This window comes from Genypterus blacodes, unplaced genomic scaffold, assembly GCF_046128005.1.
Source record: "Genypterus blacodes isolate CSIRO-AG114 ecotype Tasmania unplaced genomic scaffold, CSIRO-AGI_Gbla_v1 ptg000112l_1, whole genome shotgun sequence".
NCBI lineage: Eukaryota > Metazoa > Chordata > Actinopteri > Ophidiiformes > Ophidiidae > Genypterus > Genypterus blacodes.
In genome coordinates, this window is record NW_027466916.1 from 1,821,337 (window position 1) to 1,844,049 (window position 22,713).

At 49.5% G+C, this 22,713-nt stretch overlaps 7 protein-coding genes across 8 annotated transcripts; 3 read left to right on the plus strand and 4 right to left on the minus strand.

Annotated features, from left to right (window-relative positions):
- Positions 1-589: 589 nt before the first annotated feature.
- LOC143009546 (uncharacterized) lies at positions 590-2,794 on the minus strand. Its single transcript, XM_076161555.1, has 6 exons — positions 2,647-2,794; positions 2,375-2,464; positions 1,867-2,133; positions 1,619-1,782; positions 1,148-1,281; positions 590-1,037 (listed from the first exon to the last, which is right to left on the minus strand). Exons 1-6 carry the CDS (start codon positions 2,744-2,746, stop codon positions 872-874), a joined length of 921 nt encoding a protein of 306 aa, XP_076017670.1. The 5' UTR covers positions 2,747-2,794; the 3' UTR covers positions 590-871.
- Positions 2,795-3,903: 1,109 nt separating this feature from the next.
- nek9 (NIMA related kinase 9) lies at positions 3,904-10,971 on the plus strand. Its single transcript, XM_076161718.1, has 23 exons — positions 3,904-4,333; positions 4,798-4,975; positions 5,050-5,105; positions 5,181-5,251; positions 5,337-5,442; positions 5,708-5,839; positions 5,924-6,034; positions 6,160-6,224; positions 6,312-6,362; positions 6,437-6,629; positions 6,823-6,967; positions 7,126-7,326; positions 7,414-7,460; positions 7,556-7,717; positions 7,807-7,915; positions 8,003-8,164; positions 8,249-8,416; positions 8,556-8,609; positions 8,704-8,891; positions 8,971-9,129; positions 9,247-9,330; positions 9,411-9,464; positions 9,546-10,971. Exons 1-23 carry the CDS (start codon positions 4,148-4,150, stop codon positions 9,732-9,734), a joined length of 2,871 nt encoding a protein of 956 aa, XP_076017833.1. The 5' UTR covers positions 3,904-4,147; the 3' UTR covers positions 9,735-10,971.
- Positions 10,972-11,060: 89 nt separating this feature from the next.
- On the minus strand, positions 11,061-12,182 carry LOC143009532 (zinc finger C2HC domain-containing protein 1B-like). Its single transcript, XM_076161535.1, has 3 exons — positions 11,967-12,182; positions 11,349-11,678; positions 11,061-11,279 (listed from the first exon to the last, which is right to left on the minus strand). The coding sequence occupies exons 1-3, from the start codon at positions 12,180-12,182 to the stop codon at positions 11,061-11,063; spliced, it is 765 nt and encodes a 254-aa protein (XP_076017650.1).
- Positions 12,183-12,992: 810 nt separating this feature from the next.
- On the minus strand, positions 12,993-14,450 carry LOC143009533 (zinc finger C2HC domain-containing protein 1C-like). The gene is made up of 3 exons (XM_076161536.1): positions 14,439-14,450; positions 13,296-13,490; positions 12,993-13,214 (listed from the first exon to the last, which is right to left on the minus strand). Exons 1-3 carry the CDS (start codon positions 14,448-14,450, stop codon positions 12,993-12,995), a joined length of 429 nt encoding a protein of 142 aa, XP_076017651.1.
- Positions 14,451-14,550: 100 nt separating this feature from the next.
- acyp1 (acylphosphatase 1, erythrocyte (common) type) lies at positions 14,551-15,639 on the plus strand. Its single transcript, XM_076161705.1, has 3 exons — positions 14,551-14,646; positions 14,822-14,909; positions 15,270-15,639. Exons 2-3 carry the CDS (start codon positions 14,829-14,831, stop codon positions 15,483-15,485), a joined length of 297 nt encoding a protein of 98 aa, XP_076017820.1. The 5' UTR covers positions 14,551-14,646; positions 14,822-14,828; the 3' UTR covers positions 15,486-15,639.
- Positions 15,640-15,880: 241 nt separating this feature from the next.
- mlh3 (mutL homolog 3 (E. coli)) lies at positions 15,881-21,814 on the plus strand. 2 transcript variants are annotated; one of them, XM_076161748.1, is made up of 12 exons: positions 15,881-18,486; positions 18,572-18,673; positions 18,778-18,857; positions 18,942-19,046; positions 19,123-19,222; positions 19,293-19,364; positions 19,445-19,553; positions 19,704-19,854; positions 19,941-19,964; positions 20,055-20,133; positions 20,224-20,375; positions 20,466-21,814. In XM_076161748.1, the coding sequence occupies exons 1-12, from the start codon at positions 16,137-16,139 to the stop codon at positions 20,535-20,537; spliced, it is 3,396 nt and encodes a 1,131-aa protein (XP_076017863.1). In that variant the 5' UTR covers positions 15,881-16,136; the 3' UTR covers positions 20,538-21,814. The 2 variants fall into 2 exon arrangements, with proteins under 2 accessions (XP_076017863.1, XP_076017864.1); XM_076161749.1 differs by having other exon boundaries at positions 19,296-19,364.
- LOC143009684 (transmembrane emp24 domain-containing protein 10-like) lies at positions 20,738-22,247 on the minus strand. Its single transcript, XM_076161750.1, has 5 exons — positions 22,036-22,247; positions 21,425-21,545; positions 21,203-21,276; positions 20,993-21,119; positions 20,738-20,875 (listed from the first exon to the last, which is right to left on the minus strand). Exons 1-5 carry the CDS (start codon positions 22,213-22,215, stop codon positions 20,754-20,756), a joined length of 624 nt encoding a protein of 207 aa, XP_076017865.1. The 5' UTR covers positions 22,216-22,247; the 3' UTR covers positions 20,738-20,753.
- Between the last annotated feature and the right edge of the window lie 466 nt (positions 22,248-22,713).

The window sequence follows — 22,713 nt, forward strand, 5'->3', positions numbered from 1 at the left end:
TCACGTGAACTCAATTTGAGACAGTGCACACATCAACTACATGTGCTGTGAGATGAGTAGAAATACAAGATAGGTCACCAGATGTGAAACCCTCACGGTAGTTAAGTTGTTTGAAAACAGACATTAAAACACTTAGTAATGTCTATTTTTGTATTATTATAAATGTATATGATTCATTAGTGTGTGACTCTTGGCAGTTTTCCATGTCAGGTTTCATTTCAGGGTGCGGGGGGGGCTGCAGCACCTCATCATGCTGGTTGCTCTCTTTGTTTGGTTCCCCCAGTGCAACATGCAGCATTCCCACCGCTGGTTACACTGGAGCACAACATGCGAGCCCCCACAGAAAAACCACCAGTCTGGACATTACTTTGCTTTCCAAGTATTTTTTATTGAAGAAAGTATTGGATGACATAACAATGAGCATGTGATTTTACATTTTAGAGGATTTTATTCAAACATAGAAAAGAAAAGAATGATCATAAGTAATAGGTAATAATACACAGGAAAAGGAAACAAATAGGAAAGAAACAAACTGAGTCCACCATGAGGAACTTCTTCATCATGAGAAAAACACAAATTATACTGACAATTGTGTGTGTGTGTGTGTGTGTGTGTGTGTGTGTGTGTGTGTGTGTGTGTGTGTGTGTGTGTGTGTGTGTGTGTGTGTGTGTTTGTGTGTGTGTGTTTGTGTGTGTGTGTTTGTGTGTGTGTGTGTGTTTTATTTTGAAAGCGTTCTAACAATTCACTTGGAGACATGTAAAATGATAAATGCACAGACACATTGTTAACATTCTACAGCATTTTTAATTGATTTATAATAACATATTTCCTTCTGTGTTTCCTGCTGCAGAGTGAATTGTTGACTTATTGTCTATGTTGACTTGGTTTCACAAATCCAATTCCTCTCTCTCTGGCATTGTGAATCAAACCAACTATTGGTGGGATTCGAAGACCGAGGACCACCAGAAATGTAAGTTACAGCCACACAGTTCTCACCCGTGGGTCCCAAGTTGTTAGGTTCTCGATCCATCCAGAACCTAGGAAAAGTCAAAAGATATTCCAGAATAGTTATTAATCACAGTGAAACGCTTGAAACGACTAAACAAAGTAAAAGAATCCTAAAGGACTAAGACGCTGCCTCTCTTACATTGATCTTGTCGCTGTCACGTTGTTCACATAGACCCATTTCCCCTCTTCCACCATGTCTGTGAGTCCTATCCAGAATGCTCGGTCGTAATGGTCATTACCAGACACACTTTGGAGGTTATCTACCACAAAAGACTGTAAAAACACAAAACCATACAGCAATTTAAGACATTAGAATCCATATGTAATGATATCTTGTATGCTGAAAAGAGAGTATGTGACCATGCAGGAGTGTGTGACCATGCAGGAGTGTGTGACCATGCAGGAGTGTGTGACCCTGCAGGAGTGTGTGACCATGCAGGAATGTGTGACCATGCAGGAGTGTGTTCCCATGCAGCCATTGATGGGCTCATCGACACAAGAGGCAAACATGGCAGCAGTAATAAGATCGGTGCAGCTTCAAAGACTAAATACCTTTCCATTTAGCTACTAAGTACTTTACTGACTTGACTTCTCCTCCCATTAGACACACCTGTTCACCTATGTCCTCGATCACAACCAGATCAGATCCTCGATTAATGCAGTCGTCTCTGCTAGCCTGCCAGCTCTTCTTGATGGAGTTATCAGTCGTAGAAAAGAAGTAGCAGGACATGTTCATAAGAATCCATCCAGATTGGCATTTCCCACAACTTAAACCTTTTGAGCAGAAGAGAAAAATACTTAAATGATTTCAATTGATCCCATGAAATGACAGCATAAAGCATAAAAACTCCATCTCACCTATGGCACTTTTGTTCACCCTCAGCTGCTCTCTCTCTACTTGCAGTGCCTCAATAATGACTTGATATTTGTCATTGGCACCCCTCTGTAGTTCGATCTGTTCTTTTACTTTTGCATGGTCGTCCATTTCGCTCTGCAAAGCTTTCTGAGCCTCTTCTTCGGCTTGGACCACATCGCTGTGGTTGCTGCGTAGATATTGCAACTCTTTGAAGAGGGGAAATGCAGATGATGCATGAGCGTCCAGGGAATTCTCTCCAGCATTGGCACCTGAGTGAGTGAGAACACACAGCCAGTAAGAACATGAGGAGTGTGGAAATGCTGCTGTATCAATAATATGTTTATTATAATATGTCACAACTACAATTTAAATCAACATTATTTCCTAAATGCCTTGTGACTTTCCACAAGTTATGGAGAAATCCTGAGGGTATGTTGTAAACGTGTTGATTCAGGCAGATTCCATAGAAGAGGGAAGTGAAAGTAAGACCATGTTAACTGTTGTACTTACAGTTGACCCCAATAACAACAGCAATGATGAGCAGGACAACGTTCAGCACTCCCAGCCCCAGTAGAACCAGGCGTTGGTGTGGAAAAGTATCTGTGGAGAAGACAAACCAGGAGAATGATCCAGTGTTAACGTAGTCATCTCATAATACATTACAACCATCATACACTGTCATTTGAAAATAGACACAAGCTGCAGATATGTTATTATCCTTAGCAATGGATTCCATTTTTTAACATTTCAACCATGATAACATTGAAGTTGAGGAGTCGTACCTTCTCCAAATATTTGGTGAAGAGAGAAGAAACCATCGTTGGACGTCGTGGTTTGTCTCTGTGTTTTCCCGTTTTCTGTCCTTCTCTGTGGACTCGCCATTGCAGCGCTGCAGTTTCTGCTTGCTGATCTGTTTGCCGCCTCTTTTATATCCACAATGATGCTGAGTGTGTAAAAATGTGGGGGCCGCCATACACATACACAGGTCATTATAAGGAACTCTCAGAATCTCTGTGGTAACTGAGCCGAAGCTGATTGTATTTCCTGCCAGTTCTGTGTCTCGTCCATTGTGTTTTTCCTCACCTTCATCCAAATCTTTCTCATAATAATGCATGCAGATTACAGTAGAAAATGTCTGCCAAAGACTGAATAATGTGATTCAGATTTCAGACGGATTGGAGTTTCTCATTAACAGCAACGCACCAAATCAAAGACACATACATTTATTAGAAATACCTGCCCTTGTTTTATTTTCCAGTCCGTCTTTAATGTTAAATTCAATCTCAGAAGATTGGTGTTGAATGCTTTAAACTAATTTGCTGTCATCCTGTCGTTATATTTGCTGCCTCAAGTGTACCTCACTAATAATAAAACAATTTTGGTTTATTAGCATCAACGTATGGAAGTCAGCAACTTTTTTATATTAATTTATCCATGAACAAAGGGAATAAAGTTAGTGTAGAGTTCAGTGTCTGACGTTTGCTGCCATCTGTGGTTGCAATGAAGAACTGCAATGTGCATTTCCATGACGTATTCTGGCACTTAGCAGTATCAGTATATTTAATATACATATACATATGCATACATATAAATGGACATTAAGTTGTTAAGGAACAATTTTTGCTTCGGTGGCTGTCTTTAATAATATTCCAATTCCGAAAGTTGCTAATTTAATATGCTCAATAAAGTTATTTTAAAAAGTGCAAACACAAAAGACGGACGGAAGTTAACTTTCGATGTGTTGTTGTTATTTACACCTTTCCATCCAGTCATTAAATAGAAATGCTAACTTTTGTATTTATTGGATGTACTTATTTAACATATATATTTTTTGGGTAGTTATAATTCACTTCCACTACTTTTGTTTTCTTTCCAACCTGTTAGCTCGCTAGCCGTCAAGCTAGACAGTAGCCACGACATCGCCAATATCGGAAACCTCTTCTCATGGCCTTCACAATAAAGCACGCCTTAACTCACATTTGTGTAAAAGCTTTTATTCCGAAACCAAATAATTTTCAGAACGTTTTTTTATTCGCACTGGGTTGGCTTGACACTCGTGCAGCTCATGAAGTTGCACACATTTTGCCCACTTTGCCCACTTTAAACACACTTTGAGGCGTTAAGCCGCGCCCATACTGTGAGTATTCCTCCCGCTGGCTGAGGCTGGTGACATGTTAAACGAGTTACTGCTTGTTCCGCTGTCTTTTACTCAGAGTTGTCGCTAGGCCCGTCCGGGTTTGGCCATCACAGCGCTCTAGCTACAGCAGCAGTCCCCGCACAGACATGTCACTGGAGGACTATGAGCGCCACTACGACTCGCTCAATTCGGAACTGAGCAGCGGGTCTGTGGTCAGTGAGCGCTCGGCGTCCGGCTCTTTTGGCGGAGAGGAGGAGAAGTTACATTACATTCCGATCCGGATCCTTGGCAGGGGGGCGTTTGGAGAGGCGACACTGTACAGGAGGACGGAGGTGAGTTTGCTCTCTCGTATAGATTAGATAGATGCAAACGCAATAGAAGTAGTGTGTGTGTGTGTGTGTGTGTGTGTGTGTGTGTGTGTGTGTGTGTGTGTGTGTGTGTGTGTGTGTGTGTGTGTGTGTGTGTGTGTGTGTGTGGCGCTGAAGCGGCTCAGTGTTCTGCCGTCTCCATACCCGTGTGAGACATTCTTCACACACACATCACATCCCAACGCCTGTCTGCCTGTGTGATCCTCCTGTGCACACACACATGGTTTATGGTTCATCCTCCATTAAAGTCCCACATGACAAATGGTTTTATTCCACCAATGACAACTCAACACCTGTCTGTCATCCCCACACTTGGATGACATCATACTAGAATGTAGTGTTGTTTATTATATTATTCTAGTCTGTCCCACTGGAGCAGGACTTGATGTTGCTGTGTTCTTCTGTCTCTTTGTTGCTGGTTTCTCTAGGATAACTCTCTGGTGGTATGGAAGGAGGTGGACCTAAACTCGCTGTCAGAGAAGGAGCGGCGGGATGTGATGAACGAAATCAGCATCCTGTCCATCCTGGAGCACAACAACATCATCGCTTACTTCAATCACTTCATGGATAAAAACTCTCTGCTCATCGAGCTGGAATATTGCAACGGTGCGGATAAACACACTTGGAATTCAATACAGTTTGAGTTTAGTTCGTTTCTGATCGAATCTTTATCTCTTCAGGAGGAAATCTGTACGATAAGATCAACCAGCAGAAGGGGAAACTGTTCACTGAAGAGGTACGGGTGGATTGATGCGGTACATTTATTACACACATGAAGATCAAACTCTAATACTACATTCTGTCCCTGTAGATGGTCATATGGTATCTGTACCAAGTTGCCTCTGCAGTGGCCCACATACACAAGGCTGGGGTCCTGCATAGGTAAGACGCTCAGCCTGAGTGTGTGTGTATGAATAACAATCAGGTTTTCAGGTCGTAGAAGCTTCTTATTCTTTTTTTCTTGCAGAGACATTAAGACGTTAAACATTTTCCTGACCAAGACCAACCTCATCAAACTGGGCGATTACGGTCTGGCAAAGAAGCTGGACTCAGAGTTTTCCATGGCGGAGACGGTGAGGCTGAACATCACACACCGCTTACTACAAACACTCACACGGATCTTTACAAAGCCAAGTCTTTGTACACACACACACACACGTAGTAAAGGTTAGCAGCAGGTCGTGGGCGCTCCGTCGACTGATGAGTGTCCAGGTGGAGGAACACACTGTTTGTCAAGTGTCAGTTTACTTTACTAATACGCAGTTTGAACACTTGGAGCATGGCACTGTGGAGATGTGTTGCACTCCCCTTCATGCTGTTTCCTCTCTGTGACTCCAGTGTGTGGGGACTCCATACTACATGTCACCTGAACTCTGCCAAGGCTCCAAATACAACTTCAAGTCCGACATCTGGGCCATGGGCTGTGTCATCTTTGAAGTCTTAACTCTCACCAGAACCTTTGATGCAACGGTAGGTTTGCTGTCCTGTGATCCAATGGGATGGACATCTGCGTGTTTTTCCGATGAAATAACTGTGTGTGTGTGTGTCGTGCAGAACCCTCTGAACCTGTGTGTGAAAATAGTCCAGGGCAACTGGACGATGGAAGTGGACTCCAGCGTTTACTCGTCAGCTCTGATCAAGCTGGTGTACGAGTGCCTGGATCAGGTGAGTGAGGCCGAGGGGCCGCCCCCGTGTGTTTGTGTCTGTTTGATGTCGAGCGGCGTGACGAGGGAGGCGCCGCCGTTTTTGTCGTAACGTCTGCGTCGTGTGTGTGTGTGTTTGCCTTCCAGGATCCTGCAAAGAGACCCACAGCCGTGCAGATCCTGGAGCAGCCCATCATCTCCTGCTGCAGACAGTAAGTGGCCTGTGAGGCAGAGTTTGAAAATGAAATGGGGAGGGAAATGGATCTTGTTGGTTAATGGAGGTTTTTCCTCTGTTTCAGGGAGCTTGAGGAGCGAGTCGTCCTGTTGAATTCGGCGATGAAGAAACCAAAGTAAGGGACGGTTTCATCCGTGGCTGTGACTTACAGTCGGGGTCTTGATGTGATGTGTGTGTGCTTCTGTTCAGGCTGAGTACAGTGACCGAGAGCCCCGTCGCCGTGGTGACCACACGCTCGAGGGAGGTGTACTTCTGGGGCGGAGGGAAGTTCACCCCCCAGAAAATGGACACCTTCAAAGGGGGCAGCAGTGCGCAGCACGTGTGTGCAGGGGAGAGTCACTTTGCCGTGGTGACGGTGGAGAAAGAGCTTTACACCTGGGCGGTGAGTGTGAATGCACGTGCAGTACCTCCAACAGCCACAAGAGGGAACCAGACACAAGACGCCGCTGTCTATTAATCATGACTGACAATATCAGTCCATCAGTGTTTACATGTCCACACGGTGAAAGATCAGACGTACCAGATCAGAGCCGCTCTCTTCTTCTTTCACCACAAAACGTTTCTCGCCTCTCCAGAACGTCCAAGGTGGCGGCAAGATGGTGGGCCAACTGGGGCACGGGGACCAATCCTCGTACCGGCAGCCCAAGAGGGTGGACCGGCTGCAGGGGAAAGCCATCCGACAGGTGGCCTGCGGGAGTGACTTCACCGCCTGCGTCACGGGTGAGCGGGGCAGGGGAACGGAATGGTCATACCTCCACCAAGGCTGAGCTCACGTCGAATAAATGACTCTCGAAATTGACTGTGATCGCTAATAGACACAAATGTGGCTGACCGTTATTTAAGTTGAATGGGTTCTGGTTCTGCTTCTTCTTTGGCAGATGAGGACCAGATGTACATGTTTGGGTCGGACTATTACGGCTGCATAGGCGTGGAGGGCATGCTGGGAGTGGAGGTCCTGGAGCCGGTTCTCCTGGAGTTTTTCGAGGAGCGGCCCGTCCGCCAGGTGTCCTGCGGGGACAACCACGTGGTGGTCCTCACTCAGAGCGGAGACATCTTCTCCTGGGGCTGCGGAGAGAACGGTACACACACACGCATGAGATGAAGCTCAGTTTGGATCAGTGTTTGTCTCCTGAGAGGGTTTAGAGTTTTGCTTTGTCCTGCTGCAGGGCGTCTGGGCCTGGAATGTGAGGACGACTTCTCTTCTCCCATGCAGGTAAGGTTTAGAACGGAAACACGCAAAGGGAAACCAGAACATCTGCGAGGTTCTGCTGTGTGATCGTCTCCGTCTCGGTGTTTGGTGTTCCCTAGGTGGAGCTCCCCAAAGGTGCCACCATCTCCTCCGTGTCGTGCGGCAGCGACGGCACCTTCTTCCTCACCGACACCGGCAAAGTCCTGGCGTGTGGAAACAATGAACTCAATAAGCTGGGTCTGATCCAGGGCATCTCTGGGCTCAAGAACCACCCTGCAGAGGTACCGGGTCACACAGGCGCCGCTCAGAGCAGAGAATGTGAACCACGCGGCTCATGATGATGATGATGATGTGCTTCCTCTCTCTGCAGGGCTACCAGGGGATCCCGTACACCACCACGCTCACCTTGGTAAAGCAGCTGGGACGCTTCAAGATCCAGGTGGTCGCTCCAGGAAAGAGCCACACGGCCGCCATCGATGGTAAAGAAAACTTAACACATCCTTACCTTTTAGGTTTTTGTCGATTCAGCGTTATAAAGGATTTCACGCGTTGTCCTCTTTTTGCAGAACGCGGCCGTCTGATCACATTTGGCTGCAACAAGTACGGACAGCTGGGTGTGAAGGACTTTAAGAAGCACCAGGGGGTCCAGGTCCTCCTCGGGCCGTTTGGGGGCAAAGCCATGAACAAAGTGTCCTGTGGAGACGGCTTCACCATCGCAGCCACAGAAGGTCAGCACTGGTTGAAAGATTGAAGTGTTTATGTCTCATCGTGTGCGGAGGTTTGTGTTTGAGGTTGTGTGTCGCCCCCTGCAGACAATCAGATCTTCGCCTGGGGAAACGCAGGAAACGGACGCCTGGGAATGCCGGCGGATAAGAGATTCGGCTCAGAGGTCTGCCTGTCCATGCCCAGGCCCATCTGCGGCTCGCTCCACCACGCGCCCGACCTCTCCTGCCGCGCCTGGCACACCATCATCATCATGGGTGGGTCCCCATCACACACACACACACACACACACACACACACACACACACACACACACACACACACACACACACACACACACACACACACACAGGAAACATGGGGGAGTCTGTGGATTAACTTGTGTTTCCTTTGCAGAGAAAGTGCTCAACTCCAAGACGATTCGCTCAAACAGCAGCGGACTGTCCATCGGTACAAACTTCACCTCAGTCACTGATTCCAGTTTAGTTTCCCTCTGTGTTTACGTGCACGTTGATGAATCGTGTGTGTGGGTGTGTGTATCTAGGGGTGAGCGGCCAGGAGGCATCTACGTCCACAGTGGACCTGGACATAGAGCCGGGCACAGAGACGGCGTGTCGAGACCGGGGCCTGGGCAGGACGGTGGAGGCCGACACAGACGAGCGCCACATGGACACCTCCATGATGTCCATGAACCAGACGGGGGACAGCTCCTGTCCTCTGTGGCTCAGGAAGGTCCGTCAGCCAGCGTCCACGCATGAAGAAGCTTTGTGTCGGTGGTCGTTGACTCACTTGTCTTTCGTTGATTCACCAGGAGCTGGAGAACGCCGAGTTCATCCCCATACCGTACGAGTCTCCTCCCTGCACCCTGGACCCGCTCTCCTCTTACTCCCAGAGCTCCACGCTGCCTTATGAGGACCTGAAAGAGCTCACGGCCGCCGCTGCAGCAGTCAGCATCAAGAAGGACTTATCGGTAACGCCAGCGCGTTTACTTCTTACTATGACCTCATCATTTCCTCTATGTTTCAGCATGGTGAGGTGGAGATGAACTTCCTCTTTGTGGCTCAGGTGTCTCTGGTTCTCTCCGCAGACTAAACGAATGGGCGACGACAAATTCAACGGGCTGGAGGAGGCGGCGGTCTGCAAGAAAGGAGGGTCGGCTGAGATCACACAGGTATGGAACCTACAACCTCACACCTGTGGAGCACATCCTTAACCACCGTGTATGACATCATGACTGGCCTTGTGTTGCAGTTACGGGAGACGGTCGCACGTCAAGAAACCAGGATTCAGACGCTGGAGAAGCAGGTGAGACTTTTTTATTCTCTTACTTTTGCGTCACTCCTGAGCCAGATGTGATCCAAGTGTGTCGTGTTCTCGCGGCTGCAGGTCAGCGATCAACAAAAGGAGAACGAGCAGCTCTGGGCGGAAATCAATCGCCTGCGGCTACGAGGAGCGGCGAGCGAAAGCAACGGAGACCACCGCTCCAATCACAAGCCAGGAGCCGGAGGAGGAGGAGCAGGAGGAAAAGGAGGGGCAAAGCTCGGTGCGCGGCCTGCGGGAGGAGCGAGCCTGTAAGGTCCCTGAAGATGCGGGGAGGGACGAAACTCTCGAGCACACGATGAATTTGACCGCCTGGGTTAGAAGGGGAGTAGCCACGCCCACTGTAGCCACGCCCACTCACCATCCGTTACATTGTACATGCGCCTTTGACTTTCACGTTTCCGCCGTCACGGCACAGAGTTTGTCGCGTTTTTTTACGTAAAGCTCACCGTACTGCAGAGATCCGGCCTCGTTGGGTCTCGGCTGGACTCGGACCTCCAGACCTGAACACCAGCGCGACACGAGGGAGACACGAAGGAGACACGAGGGAGACACGAGGGAGACACGAGGGAGACACGAGGGAGACACGAGGGAGACACGAGCGAGACACGAGCGAGACACGAGTGCGGCCACAGTGTTACTCTACAATGTGAATATCCAGCCCTGAGTCCTGGTGGTATTATATTGTTTCTTGTTTTGGTTGTGTTATTGTGACGTGTTTGGAGGGTTTTGACCTTTTCTGCCTCAGATGTTCTCTAGTATTGATCACAGACGTAGGTGACATCATCAGCAGGAGGAGGAGGAGGAGGAGGAGGAGGAGGCGTGACGTCATCTTCAATGTGAATCACAATCACTTTATATCGACTCGTCTTCATTTCATGTGCCACAAAACCAAACGCAAAATATAGCAAAGCATACGAAGCCTTTTTTATATGAAATATTCTTATTATCCATTGCAGATATTGATTTTGTTGGAGGTTCTTGCATGTTTATAAGTATATCTGCAAAACAACAACAACTACTGATAGCTTTGATCCCTCTGGTTACTTTCTCCTCACTCGGTTGTGACTTGGATTAACACTTGAAGCGTTTTGTTGGAATGTGCAGATGGAGGTGTGTGTGTTTATTTTTTTAACCCTTAATCCGACTTTCTGAAATATGTTTTGTGCCGTTTTTTTTGTCTTTTTTTGTCTTTTCTTGAAAGCCAAAGAGCTTATTTGTATGTTTACTATTCTTGTTTACTGTTTTATCTCTCTGTCAGCTGTCACACAGGCAGGCTGACGTGTCACAAAGTGCCTCACGGGTTACAAGTGCAGGACGACAATCAATACACACACACGCATGCATGCATGAAAAGTGCCTTAGTGAGCTATTAAAACCACAATTTATTGCAAATATGATAATACTTTGCCTCAGGTAAACGCTTTGAGAACATGCTTTACTTCCCTGCTTTGTGTAAAAAAAACTGAAATAAAGCCAACAGACGTCTTTTCTTCTGTGCCTCTGGTCAGTATTGGAGGCGGTTCCTCCTCAGGGGTGGGGCCTCCTCAGGGGTGGGGCCTCCTCAGGGGCGGGGCCTCCTCAGGGGCGGTGCCGAAGCGGCGGGAGGCGACTCTTCACCAGCGCGCACTTGGGGATGTGTCTCTCAGCTGGTTCAGGGGCAAAGCGTCTGGAGCAGTGAGGGCAGGCCACACGGTTATCGCTGGCCTTGCTGGACTCCTTGGGGCCAGCTGGGAGTCGAGTCTGAGGCGGGTTCCTACCTTTGGCCCCCTGGTTCTGTTTCTGGCTACTCGTCTGCCGAGCAACAACAAGAACAAGAGTTACACCAACAACAGCACCTGAGTGAAAACAATAGGACCTGTTTTAGTTGTGATTTACCTCTGGATACTGGCTTTTGTCCTTCAGGAACCTGGCTAAGGGCGTCCCCTCCATCCTGTTCAGATAGGAGTTGAAGACTTTGCGGTTGGTGTTCATCTTTTCACACACTTGGACGTGCTTCTCCAGTCTGTCAGGGACAAACTTCCTGTCGCAGATGCCGCATGGGATAAGCTGCTTGTGCACCAGCACCTCCTGCTGGTGTGTTCTGACGGGCTGAGGAGGAGAGGGATGAGGGGAGGAGAGGAGAGGAGGACAAGGAGCTGGAAGGAGGGAAGGTTTGGCAGGTAACCTTCGTCCAGCTGTCCTGTGATTGTCCGTTTCCTGTTTCTTTGGAGGGATGTCTTCATGTCTGTTGTTGTTTGTGCTGTGTGTCTCCTTCCAGCTTCTCTCCCTAGATTTCCCTTCTCTGTCCCTGCTCCTGTCCTCGTCTTCACCCGCTCCTTCCCTCCTGTTGCACTCTCTTACATCCTCCCCCCTCCGCCTGCTCATCTCTATCACTTCTTCTCTTTGGTCTCTCTGCCTCAGATCGTCTCTTCTCCTCTGTTTGTCTTCCTCATCTTGTGACGTTCCTCTGCCTCTCGCCGTCTCTCTCCTCTGCTGCTCAGGCACCTTCGTCTCTATGTGACCTTTTCCCTTGTCTGCTCGACCTCTGGCAGGCCTCTCCTCCTCCTCCTCCTCCTCCTCCTCCTCGCTCTCCTGGTCGTCATCTGCAGCAGAACCCCTGCCTTTCTGGATCTCCTGTCTTACTGTTTCCCCGAGCCTGAACATCTTCTCCGCTAACATGAGATGTGCTTTGTCTAGCTGCTCGTCTGTGTTGGACCACATGTGTTGGTCTCCCCATGTCTCCTGGACTCCGTCAGCCCTGAGGCCATTTGAAAGATGATTTCGGGACAAGTTACCTCTCTGGTGAGTCGATGTGTGTATTTGTCCGAGCTCATATGGTTCCGTGTGTGTGTCTTGTGTCTTCAGTGTGAGGCGTCTGTGGTGAACAGCCTTGGTGGGAAACATCTCCTCGACCGGATCCGCTCTCCTCACAGATACGACACACACAACATACACAGTCTGGAGTGCAGATTATGTCAACATTGTAATGCTCCTCTCTGTCCATGAGGTCATCAGAGGGGAGCAGGTCATTGTATCGGCAAAGTGACATCATGAGAGATAACATGCATCTTGTTGTGTTGTGAGTGGAACATTCTGCACTCTTCTGTTGGACTTCAGATGGAACAGCAGGAGGTGAGAGAGGATTTCCAATAAGACTTTTATTAAGGTGCAAGGAACAAAGCAGAGGGATGTAACAGATAAAAGGAAAGACGAGAGGAAAAGAACAGAAAACTAAACAATAATCATGTTTTGGTGACATCTGCAGAATACCAAGTGTGTCATTAAATAGCAAATAACAGGTGTGACACATCTCCACACAGGTATAATAAAAACAGAAATGATGCAAACAGGTATCTATTCTTAAACTGACTAAATTTGCTGTATCTATAAGTATTTAAAACTAAATTCAAAGTCGACATATTGCAAGGTTGGATGCGGTTCCTCCTCGGAGGCGGACCCTCCTCAGGGGCGGGGCTTCCTCGGAGGCGGGGCCTCCTAATGGGCGGTGCTTTCACAATGGGCGGGGCCTCCTTAGGGGCGGGGCCGAGGCGGCGGGGGGCGACTCTTCACCAGTCGGCACTTAGGGATGTGTCTCTCAGCTGGTTCAGGGGCAAAGTGTCTGGAGCAGTGAGGGCAGGTCACGCGGTTTCCGTTAGCCTTGATCTTCTCTTTGGGCTCTCCGGGGCCAGCTGGGAGTCGACCCTGAGGCTGATTCCTACCTTTGGCCGCGTGGTCCTGTCTCACGCTCCTTCCCTGCTGAGCAAGAGTAAGAGTTATGCCAACAACAGCACCAGAGTGAGAAACAGCAAGGGACCTGTTTTTGGTCTGACCTACCTCTGGAGTCTGACTCCTGGTGTGGATCTTCAGGTAGTCCTCTAAGGCCGTCCCCTTGGTCCTGTGGGCGTAGGCGTTAAAGACTTTGCGGTTGCCATTTTTCAGCTTTTCACACACTTGGACGTGCTTCTCCAGTCTGTCAGGCGCAAACTTCCTGTTGCAGATGCTGCAGGGGAGAAGCTGGAGATCGTCCTGCTGACGAGGGCGAGGAGATGGAGCACAAGACTTCCTCCTGTGGGTTTCTGTTTCCTTTTGAGGGACGTCTTCTTTTTCCTTGTCATTTGAGCTGTTGGTGCTGCTCGTCTCTCCTCTCACTTCTCCTTCGTCTCTCTGCCTCCGCTCGTCTCTCCTCCTCTGCTGCTCCAGCCTCCCAGTCTCTGCGTGACCTTTTCCCTTATCTGCTCGACCTCTGGCAGGCCTCTCCTCCTCCTCCTCCTCCTCCTCACTTTCTTGGTCATCATCTGCAGCAGAACCGCTCTTGTCCCTCTGGATCTTCTGCCTTAGTGTATCCTCAAGCCTCCACAGCTTATCCACTAAAATGAGCTGTTGTGCATGAATGGCTTTGTCCAGCTGCTCCTCTGTGTTGGGCCGTCTGTGTGTCCTTGGCTCCTGGACTCCATCAGCTCTGAGGCTGTTTGAAGGAGGTTTGCGGGACAGGTTACCTCTTGGTTGAGTTGCATGGTGTGTGTGTTCACTCCCATATGGCTCCTTTGGGTCTTGAGTCTTCAGTGTGAGGTGGCGTCTGTGGTGAACAGCCTTGGTGGGAAACATCTCACCTGGATCTGCTCACGTGAGATATCTGAAACATTTGAACTGCAACTCAGGCGAATTGGAAATGCGTGTGTGTGTGTGAGAGAGAGAGAATTATAATCCTATAGTCTCGCCCCGGTGCATGCTGGGATATACTCAGAACGGGTTTACCCTATAAATGATGAATACATGGATTCAAAATGCAATAAATCGGTTTGTTACACTGTTGTTGTTTTGGGATAAGAGAAAGCTAAACATTATCAATGATTATTAATGTTAAAAGGTAACGCCGCCGTCTACTTACCGGGGCAAAATGCTTTGTAATTCCAGTTAAGCTTTACAAACTTAACCGCTGCCTGCGTGACAAAGTTAACGCGTAGTTTGATGACTTACATCCAATTCCATTTCTACGCATCCACACACATATCTATAACCGATATCGTGATCCTTTCGTGTTGACAACGGTTGCTTAGAAACAAGGCGCCCCGGGAGTCCCTGATTGGTCCTTTGAAACATCACTTCCGGAATGAATGACCCGTATGTTTGAAACACGGACAGCAGGAGTCGAATGATCGTCCCACATGAGCTGAGAACCATTCAGGTGATTTATACTCCAGAGAGACTCAAACTGCGTGGATGTGAAGCTGGAGTGGTTTGTTAGGCAGCAAAAGTGAATGTTAACTAAATACGGTCGCTAGCAAAGCCAACGTGACGCATGCTAGGTAATATCTGAACGAGCACAATACATACACGCTGTGTTTATATTTGCTTTTCAGGGCCAACATGTCCAGTGAAGACCTCCTCTCAGTGGATTATGAAGTTTTCGGGAGAGTTCAAGGTGTATTCTTTCGGAAATACACTCAAGTGAGTTTGACATTGGTGCACGTGAACGTCTCAGTCTGATCTGATAGGAATACACAACAACAACAACAACAACAACAAGCTCCATATAGGCGTAATATATCCTAGAGAAGTGATGGAATGTAGAAACAACTGTTAATGATTCCATAGACTATAATTGGATGAGGATCAAGATGGGGGCCAGTCTGCAATAAAATGTGTAAATATATAAGGTTTATGTTGTGTACTGACAGAAGTGTGACATTGAGTGGAAATGAGGTTATGTTAAACAACTCCTACACGTCAATGCTGAGCTCAGAACTTGTCACTCACAGGGAGCTCTGTAATGTCTAACCCCCCCCCTGCTGTGTTTGATTGATTCAGGCAGAAGGCAGCAGGCTCGGCTTGGTCGGCTGGGTCCGGAACACACAGGCAGGGACGGTGGAAGGGCAGCTACAGGGCCCACGCAGCAAAGTGAAGACGATGCAGGATTGGCTCACGTGCACCGGCAGCCCCAAGTCTCACATAGCCAAGGCCGAGTTCAAGAATGAGAAGACGGTGGACAGCCTAGATTACTCCATCTTTAAAATCTTGAGATAAAATAATGCTTAGATGATATAATGTTAACTCAGCAGTATTATTTATTTATTTATCACTTGTTACCTGTAAAGGATTTAGAATGTATGTATATGTGTAGGTCTCCTAAAGATGGCCATACTGTGGCGTCTCATTAATAAATGTAAAATGACTCTGGCAGGCTGCATATTCTTTTAATTTTAATAGAGTAACTTACTGATAAACTTTATGAGGAACTTGTTTTAGATTTTTAGATTAAACAAACAGAAAAAATGTAAATGTAGAACTCAACCATGTGTTTAGTGGAACGCCTGCGGTAACCCTCTATGTACACTAGGTGGCGATGTGAACGCTAGAGCGCCAGGTAAAGAGAAAGGGCCGAGATTGCTGCTGTACGTCCTTCACACCGGTAGATGGCGGTGTTGTGTTTGCTCACAGGTTTGACGAGATTCTCTTGTCGATGCTCGTTGATTGTAAACAGCAGCCGAGTGTTTTTAAGGCTTCAGAGAAGAAACTGAGCCTGAAATGAAATGTTTTAATTCGTTTTTTATTTAATGTATCTGTTATTTATCTACGACTGTGTTGGAATGCGTCGTTTGCGCGTGATGGCGGTTAGAAAGTTGTGTTTGGAACTCGCGGAGCTAAGCTAACGGCGTTACCGAACACACCGGCGCCATGATTAAGTGCCTGGCTAAAGAGGTTCAGGGCAGACTTCGCTCCGGTGTCGCCATCCCGTCCCTGCAACAGTGTGTGGAGGAGCTCATCCTTAACAGCGTCGATGCCGGAGCGACGTGTGTGTGCGTCAGGACGGACATGGACGCGTTCAAGGTGCAGGTGATCGATAACGGTGCGGGTCTGAGCGCCGAAGACCTGGAGAAGGTCGGCCGCCGGTACCACACCAGCAAGTGCAGCACCATGGAGGACCTGGAGCGGCTCAGGTCCTACGGCTTCAGAGGGGAGGCGGTGGCCAGTATCGTCGCTCTGGCCGGACTCGTTCAGATCTCGTCCCGGGTCGAGTCGTCCCCCAAAACCTACGTCCGGATCTTCAAGGACGGCAAAGGCTTGGACGTGGTCGAGGCTGAGACTTCTCGACCCTCCGCCGGGACGACGTTTGTTATCTGTAACTTCTTCCACAACATGCCGGTGCGGAGGAAGAGGATGGACGCCGTGCTGGAGGGGGAGCGGATCAGGCACAGGGTAGAGGCCGTGTCCCTGATGCAACCCTCGGTCTCCTTCACGATGAAGAACGACCGCACAGGAGCCATGATGGTTCAGCTCCCCAAGGCCAGGACCACATACCACCGCTTTGTCCAGATCCACGGCCTGGGACGAGCGCAGAAGCTGGGCGAGATCAGCTACAGGGGCCGGCAGTGTGAGGTGAGGGGTCACGCCGGGAGAGAAGGTCACTATAGCAACAGCCTGCAGCTCCTGTACGTCAACCAAAGACTGCTGCTGAAGACGCCGATACACAAGCTGCTCAACTTCCTCCTGCGCAGGCTGAGGAGCTCCAACCAGAGACCGGACAGTCCGGACGGGCAGACGGCCACAAGGAGCCCCAGGCCCAAACGGAGCACAGAGCTGCACGCCGTCTACGTCATTAACATCAAATGCCCCCCCTCGGACTACGACGTTTGTCTGGAGCCGGCCAAGACTCTGATCGAGTTCAAAGACTGGGACGGCGTCCTGCTCTGTGTGGAAGAGGCGGTCAGAGCGTTTCTAAGCAGGGAGAACTTGGTCGCTGAGTTCTCTCGGGACGATCTGGACGGTGCGTCTCCACGGCTGTTTGGCTCTGGGGCTGCTGACAGAGAAGCAGACGGCAGCAGCAGCATCCAGGACAGGTTCAGCATTCCTACACTAGACTGCACTGTCGGAATGAAACTGGCGTCGGAATCTGTTCATCGCAAACGAAAGAGTGAAGTAGAAGAAGACACTTTGGTCAAGACGTCTGTGCAGATGAAGAGTGAGGAAGCAGAGGAGGGACAGAAAGGTCTGATTGAGAAGGAGCAGGGACAGAACCAAAGCCACACAGAGACGGAATGTAGAGATGAATCACAGAGGGAATCAGAGACGTTGGAGTCTGTGTCTGATAATAACCACAGAGAGGAAGAGGAAGCTGCTGTAAGTGTGTCGGATTCAGTCAGACCAGGAAGGATAGAACCAATGGAACATCCAACAGAGGGCGAGAGGCGCCTCGGTGATGTTTCCTCAGTCAGCAGTGTGACGTTACAGGACCGGTCCGTCCTGCAGGGAGACAGAGGAGGGAGGAACAGGAAGATCCGTCTGTCAGATCCGTACCTTCACGTCCCGGCCCGGGTCCATGAGCCTGCAGCTCAGCAGCGACATCATCTACCTCTCAAACCTGAAGAGAGATCGTGTGCATGGAAACGTAAAGTATCCCTCCCCCATAGCAGTTGTGCTCCTGCCGTCCCCTCAAAGATGCCCAGGGTCACATCCTGCCAGAAAGTGACCCTACGCAAACAGTCTGGATCTCTGGACAAGTTTAGGAGAATATACGGCAAAGCTGGAGACGCCAAACCCTCTGCTCCTTTACCGAGTGAAGACCGTCCTCCTGAGACAGAAGGTCCCCCCAAAAGTCCAAAAGGGGACACAGCGGCCGCCTCAGCCTTCACCGAGCTCGAGTTGATCTCCTGCCAATGTAGAGTCGTAGAAAAATCCTTGGCAGCTAAACTCTGTCATTTAAAAGAGCAGAGGACGGACGGGACGACGTGTGTGTCCAGGTCCTCCTCTGAAGACGATGCCTGTCCCTCGGGCATCCAAGACGCCAACAACAACAACAACGATGACGAGACAAACCCCAATCGTCCACCGGGTGAGACAGAGGAAGCGACGACATCATCCGGCGACTGGCTCCATCACTACGACGCATCGGCAGGAAAGACGGTGTACGTGAACAAAGTGACGGGTCTGAGCCGGTACCAGGACCCGGCCGGGGCGGGGGAGGGGCCGCGGGCGCTCTGCACGTCCGACGTCACCACCGTGGCGGTCAGCGTCGTCTCTGATTCAGGTGAGCGAGCCTAGCGAAGAGCAAGGTTCCTTGGCGCCACAGTTTGGAGTTTTGACCCCCGTCTCCCCTGACCTCTGACCCTCAGGGGCCGAACACAGGTGTTACCCCTTTCAGGCGGATCTGGTCCTGCCTTTCCTGCCCAAATCCAGAGCAGAGAGAGTGATGAGTTCAGGGCCTGAAGACAGAGGTACTGCACAGACAGACAGACAGGCAGACAGACAGACAGACAGACAGACAGACAGCTGGTCCTCCATGCACTCAGGTCTCATTTGTCTTTTTCTTGCCCTGCAGACGTCGCACCTCAGAGCGCCGACTCGCTCTCCTCCCTCTACTCTAAGTGGAACAATCCCGTGTTCGTCCGGCCGGCGGCGGTAAGCGAACAGCAAGGGGCGTCTTTGTTACACACTCGGCGTCTCGGCCCGGTGCTCCTGTAACTCTGGCTCCTCTTCCTGCAGGTGGGCGTGGACGTATCCAGCGGGCAGGCGGAGGGACTGGCTGTGAAGGTCCACAACATCCTGTTCCCCTACCGCTTCTCCAAGGCCATGATTCAGTCCATGAAGGTGAGTTTGACCTTCTCTGTCCTTTGCCTCTCTGGGGTTCTGATTGAGACGTGGGATGTTCTTGTTCCTTTATAAGGTTCTTCACCAAGTGGATAAGAAGTTCCTCGCCTGCCTCATCAACACCAGGGAGGAGGAGGAGGAGGAGGAGGATGTGGCAGCCCAGCGTGAGCCTGAAGGTAGCAGAGCAGCATCACGGCCTCTCCTCACTTTGTTTACTGCATGTTTGTAACTTTAGCTTTGAAACAGCAGGAAACCTCCTGGTGCTGGTTGATCAGCACGCCGCTGACGAGAGGGTGCGTCTGGAGAAGCTGGTGGCAGGTAAACCCAGCGTTCATCACGGGCAGCACACCTCACCTGAAAGCATGTTATTGTCATGGCAATGTACGATGTCGCCTTAGATTCCTACGAGGACGACCCAGACTCGCCCGGGGAGAGGCGACTGTGCTCGTCAACCATCTTGCCGCCGCTTGAGATTGGCGTGACAGAGGAGGAGCTGAGGCTGCTGGGGTGAGTTTGATCAGAAACCACACGAGAGCAAACCAAGGTGTAGAAGTCACCGGGCGCTCCACCAGGAGGCGCTGTTAGCACCTCTGGCAGCAGGACAGAGACAGGAGATCATCTTTAGTGAGTTGTCTTGGTGGACTCTCCCTCCTGCAGGTCTTGTGGGCCTCACCTGCTCAGTCTGGGTCTGGGTGTGGAGTTGTCAGATGCTGGCGCCCTGGTGGGGAAAGTGCCGCTGTGCTTCATGGAGAAGGAAAGGAACGAGCTGAGGCGAGGGAGGCCGTCCGTCATCAAGCCCATCGTGGAGGTGAAGGAGAGCCGCCGTCGCTCAAACAAACAAGTCAATGGTTCAATCACTCTGTGCCTAATTCAGTTTCTCTCTGTGATCACCAGGAGTATCTTCAAGAGCAGCTAGAGGTAAGATGGCCGACGTCTCTACGTCCACTGGCGTTCGGCTCTACGTAAACATCAACACTTCTTCTTCTTCTTTCTCTCTGTGCGTCTCAGCTGCTCCGCTCGGCCGGTCGAGTGAGAGGCTCGCTCCCTCTCACCGTGCTCAAAGTGCTCGCCTCCCTCGCCTGCCACGGTAAGGTTCAACAAGGCTCAACCCCTTTAGCGTTCACAGTTACACTTTGGCATCTCCTCTCACACTCACACACCTCTCTGCGGTCGCCAGGCGCCGTCAAATTCAACGACGCCCTGAGCAGAGACGAGTGCTCCAGCCTGGTGGAGTCGCTCTCCTCCTGCCGGCTGCCCTTCCAGTGCGCCCACGGCCGTCCGTCCATCGCCCCCCTGGTGGACGTCCTCCATTTGGACAAAGAGCAGAAGGTACCTGAACGCAACGTCTGATCTTTGCAATCAAAATGAAGAATTCAAAGCAAACCAGGTTGGTAAAGAAAACCTTCTTCCTCCTCACAGGAAGTCCAGAAACCAAACCTGCAGAAGCTGAGGCGCATGTACGAGGCGTGGCAGCTCTTAGGAGACGGATGAGACGTTGTGTTCAAAATGGTTGTTTATTTATTGTGAATGAAATGTGAAAAAAGTTTTTATAGAAACTTCAAAATGAGATTTGTTACAAAGACTACAAACTACAAGAATACAAACTGTATGTAAAAGACTTCTAAATAAAAGAAACACAGCTGGAAACCATGGATCCATCCTCAAAGTGAGCGTGTTGATAATCAGCTTGAGTTTCAGTAAAACGCTTCAATCGATCAACTTCCTCTTTTTGAAGAATCGTCTCAAGTAGAGGATCTGCCACGTCGCCATGGCAATGAAGCAGAACATGGAGAAGGCGGTGAGGTACTGCAACCGACTCAGTGTGGAATCTGTCGGGATCAAACAGAACATCGAAAACAATCATAAGCGTGCACACTGAATGTATATCTTTGAAACCATGCAGCAAAGGCGTCAACGTGTCGATCCCCCCAACCGCATGTGTTTACTGTTTGTCCTCCGCATGGCGATCACTCGCTTCTTGGACTTGCGGAAGGCGGCGATCATGGACTTGGCCAAGTCCTCCACGCGCCTCAGCGACACCTCCAGGGGCTCCAGGTGCTCCGCTTTGGCCAACTGACAAACAGTAAGACGTTAGCATCTTAATCAAACATTTATTATTCAAATCTTGATGCAGCAGCGTTCCCGGCGTTCCTCACCTCCTCGTAGTCCGTCGCTTCCGCGCCAAGTTTCAACGTCAGGGTGATTTCTTGGTCTGGAACTTTCTCACTGCCTAAAGACGAGCAGACAGAGACTCTATCTGTATCTGTGCCTCTTTTGTGATGTTGTTTATGTTTGTACAGTTTTCCACAGGTTGAGTGTAATTGAGTTGTAAGACCAGAGTGAATGTGGGAAAGCTGCTGTTGAAAGAGCATTCCCACCTGCTGGAGTGTGGCTTTCAAAGCAAACATAGAACAAGTCGTCTTCCTCTGTGGTGAAGGCAAACGAGCCGTTGAGGGCGTTCTCCTTGTTGTACAGGATTTGTCCAGATGCGTCTGTGATCTGTGACAGAAGAGACCAGAACTTCAAACCAGACTGGGAACATTTAGGACACTCATCCACCTGACAACACAGGCCAGCACAACACACACACAGGCCAGATGATGTCAGCCAGCTCATTGATGGATCAGGCAACATATTGATATAGTATTGATACAGTAATAGGACAGGAGATGATCTGAAATTAGGTCATATTGATCTTCCTCTTCCCACATTGAAGGGTGTGAACATATGGGATGGTATCCTCACAGTTTGTCCTTTAGAATTCCACCTGGCGGTTCTAGTAATCATCATAACAGACCTGGTTAATAAAGAGCTTTCTGTCACGCAGTCCTTTAGTTTTAATGCATAAAAAGTAAACAAAGTTTTTTTGCTACTGTCTTATCAGTTGTTCCCTCCATGACAATATAACACGATGAGGTCTCTCTCTCTCTGTGTGCTGAGCAGCAGAGCTCTGTCTCTGTCTCTGTCTCGTGTGTTCCCATATGTTCACCTGCAGGTTGGTTCTGGTTTGCGGGTCTCCCGTCACTCGGTAGTCCCCGCGGGCCAGCAAGTTTTGCTGGATGTCCTCGTGCAGGCATTTCTTGGAGTTCGCCGGTAGGTTGAAGGTCAAAGGAGACACCGGGTCCAACAGAACCGGGATCAGGAGGAGGAGCGCGCGCAGGGTGAACATGTTGCTGATTGCGGATGACGCCGCTTTCTCTACCTCCTGCCGCGCGTGCTCGCTCGTTGCGGGTCACGTGATTGCCACGCCCACACGTGGCCCGGCCTGCACCCCCCGGCTCAAAGTAAACAAAGCTGCACGGAAATACTAATGCGCACAAGAGTGACATGGGGCATTTTTCAATAACAACCATCTAATTGCACTTAAACAATGATGATCTTTTAGATGATGTTTAGTAATTTCTTATTGAAATACATTTGTGAGTAAATGACAGATGTTGTTTTTGTTTAGATTGAAATTGTATGTGCTGTGCCACCAGGGGGCGCTTTAAATAGCACTGGTGGTACATCTACCACAGTTTGAGAACCACTGACAACATCACACAAAATGAGGCAAACGGCAGAGTTAACAGTTTGGACAGGAAACCAGAAGAACAGGTCTGGAGAAAGAAAGAAAAAAAATTCAAATCCATCTACAGAGCACTTCTATGTGTCACATTCACACTGG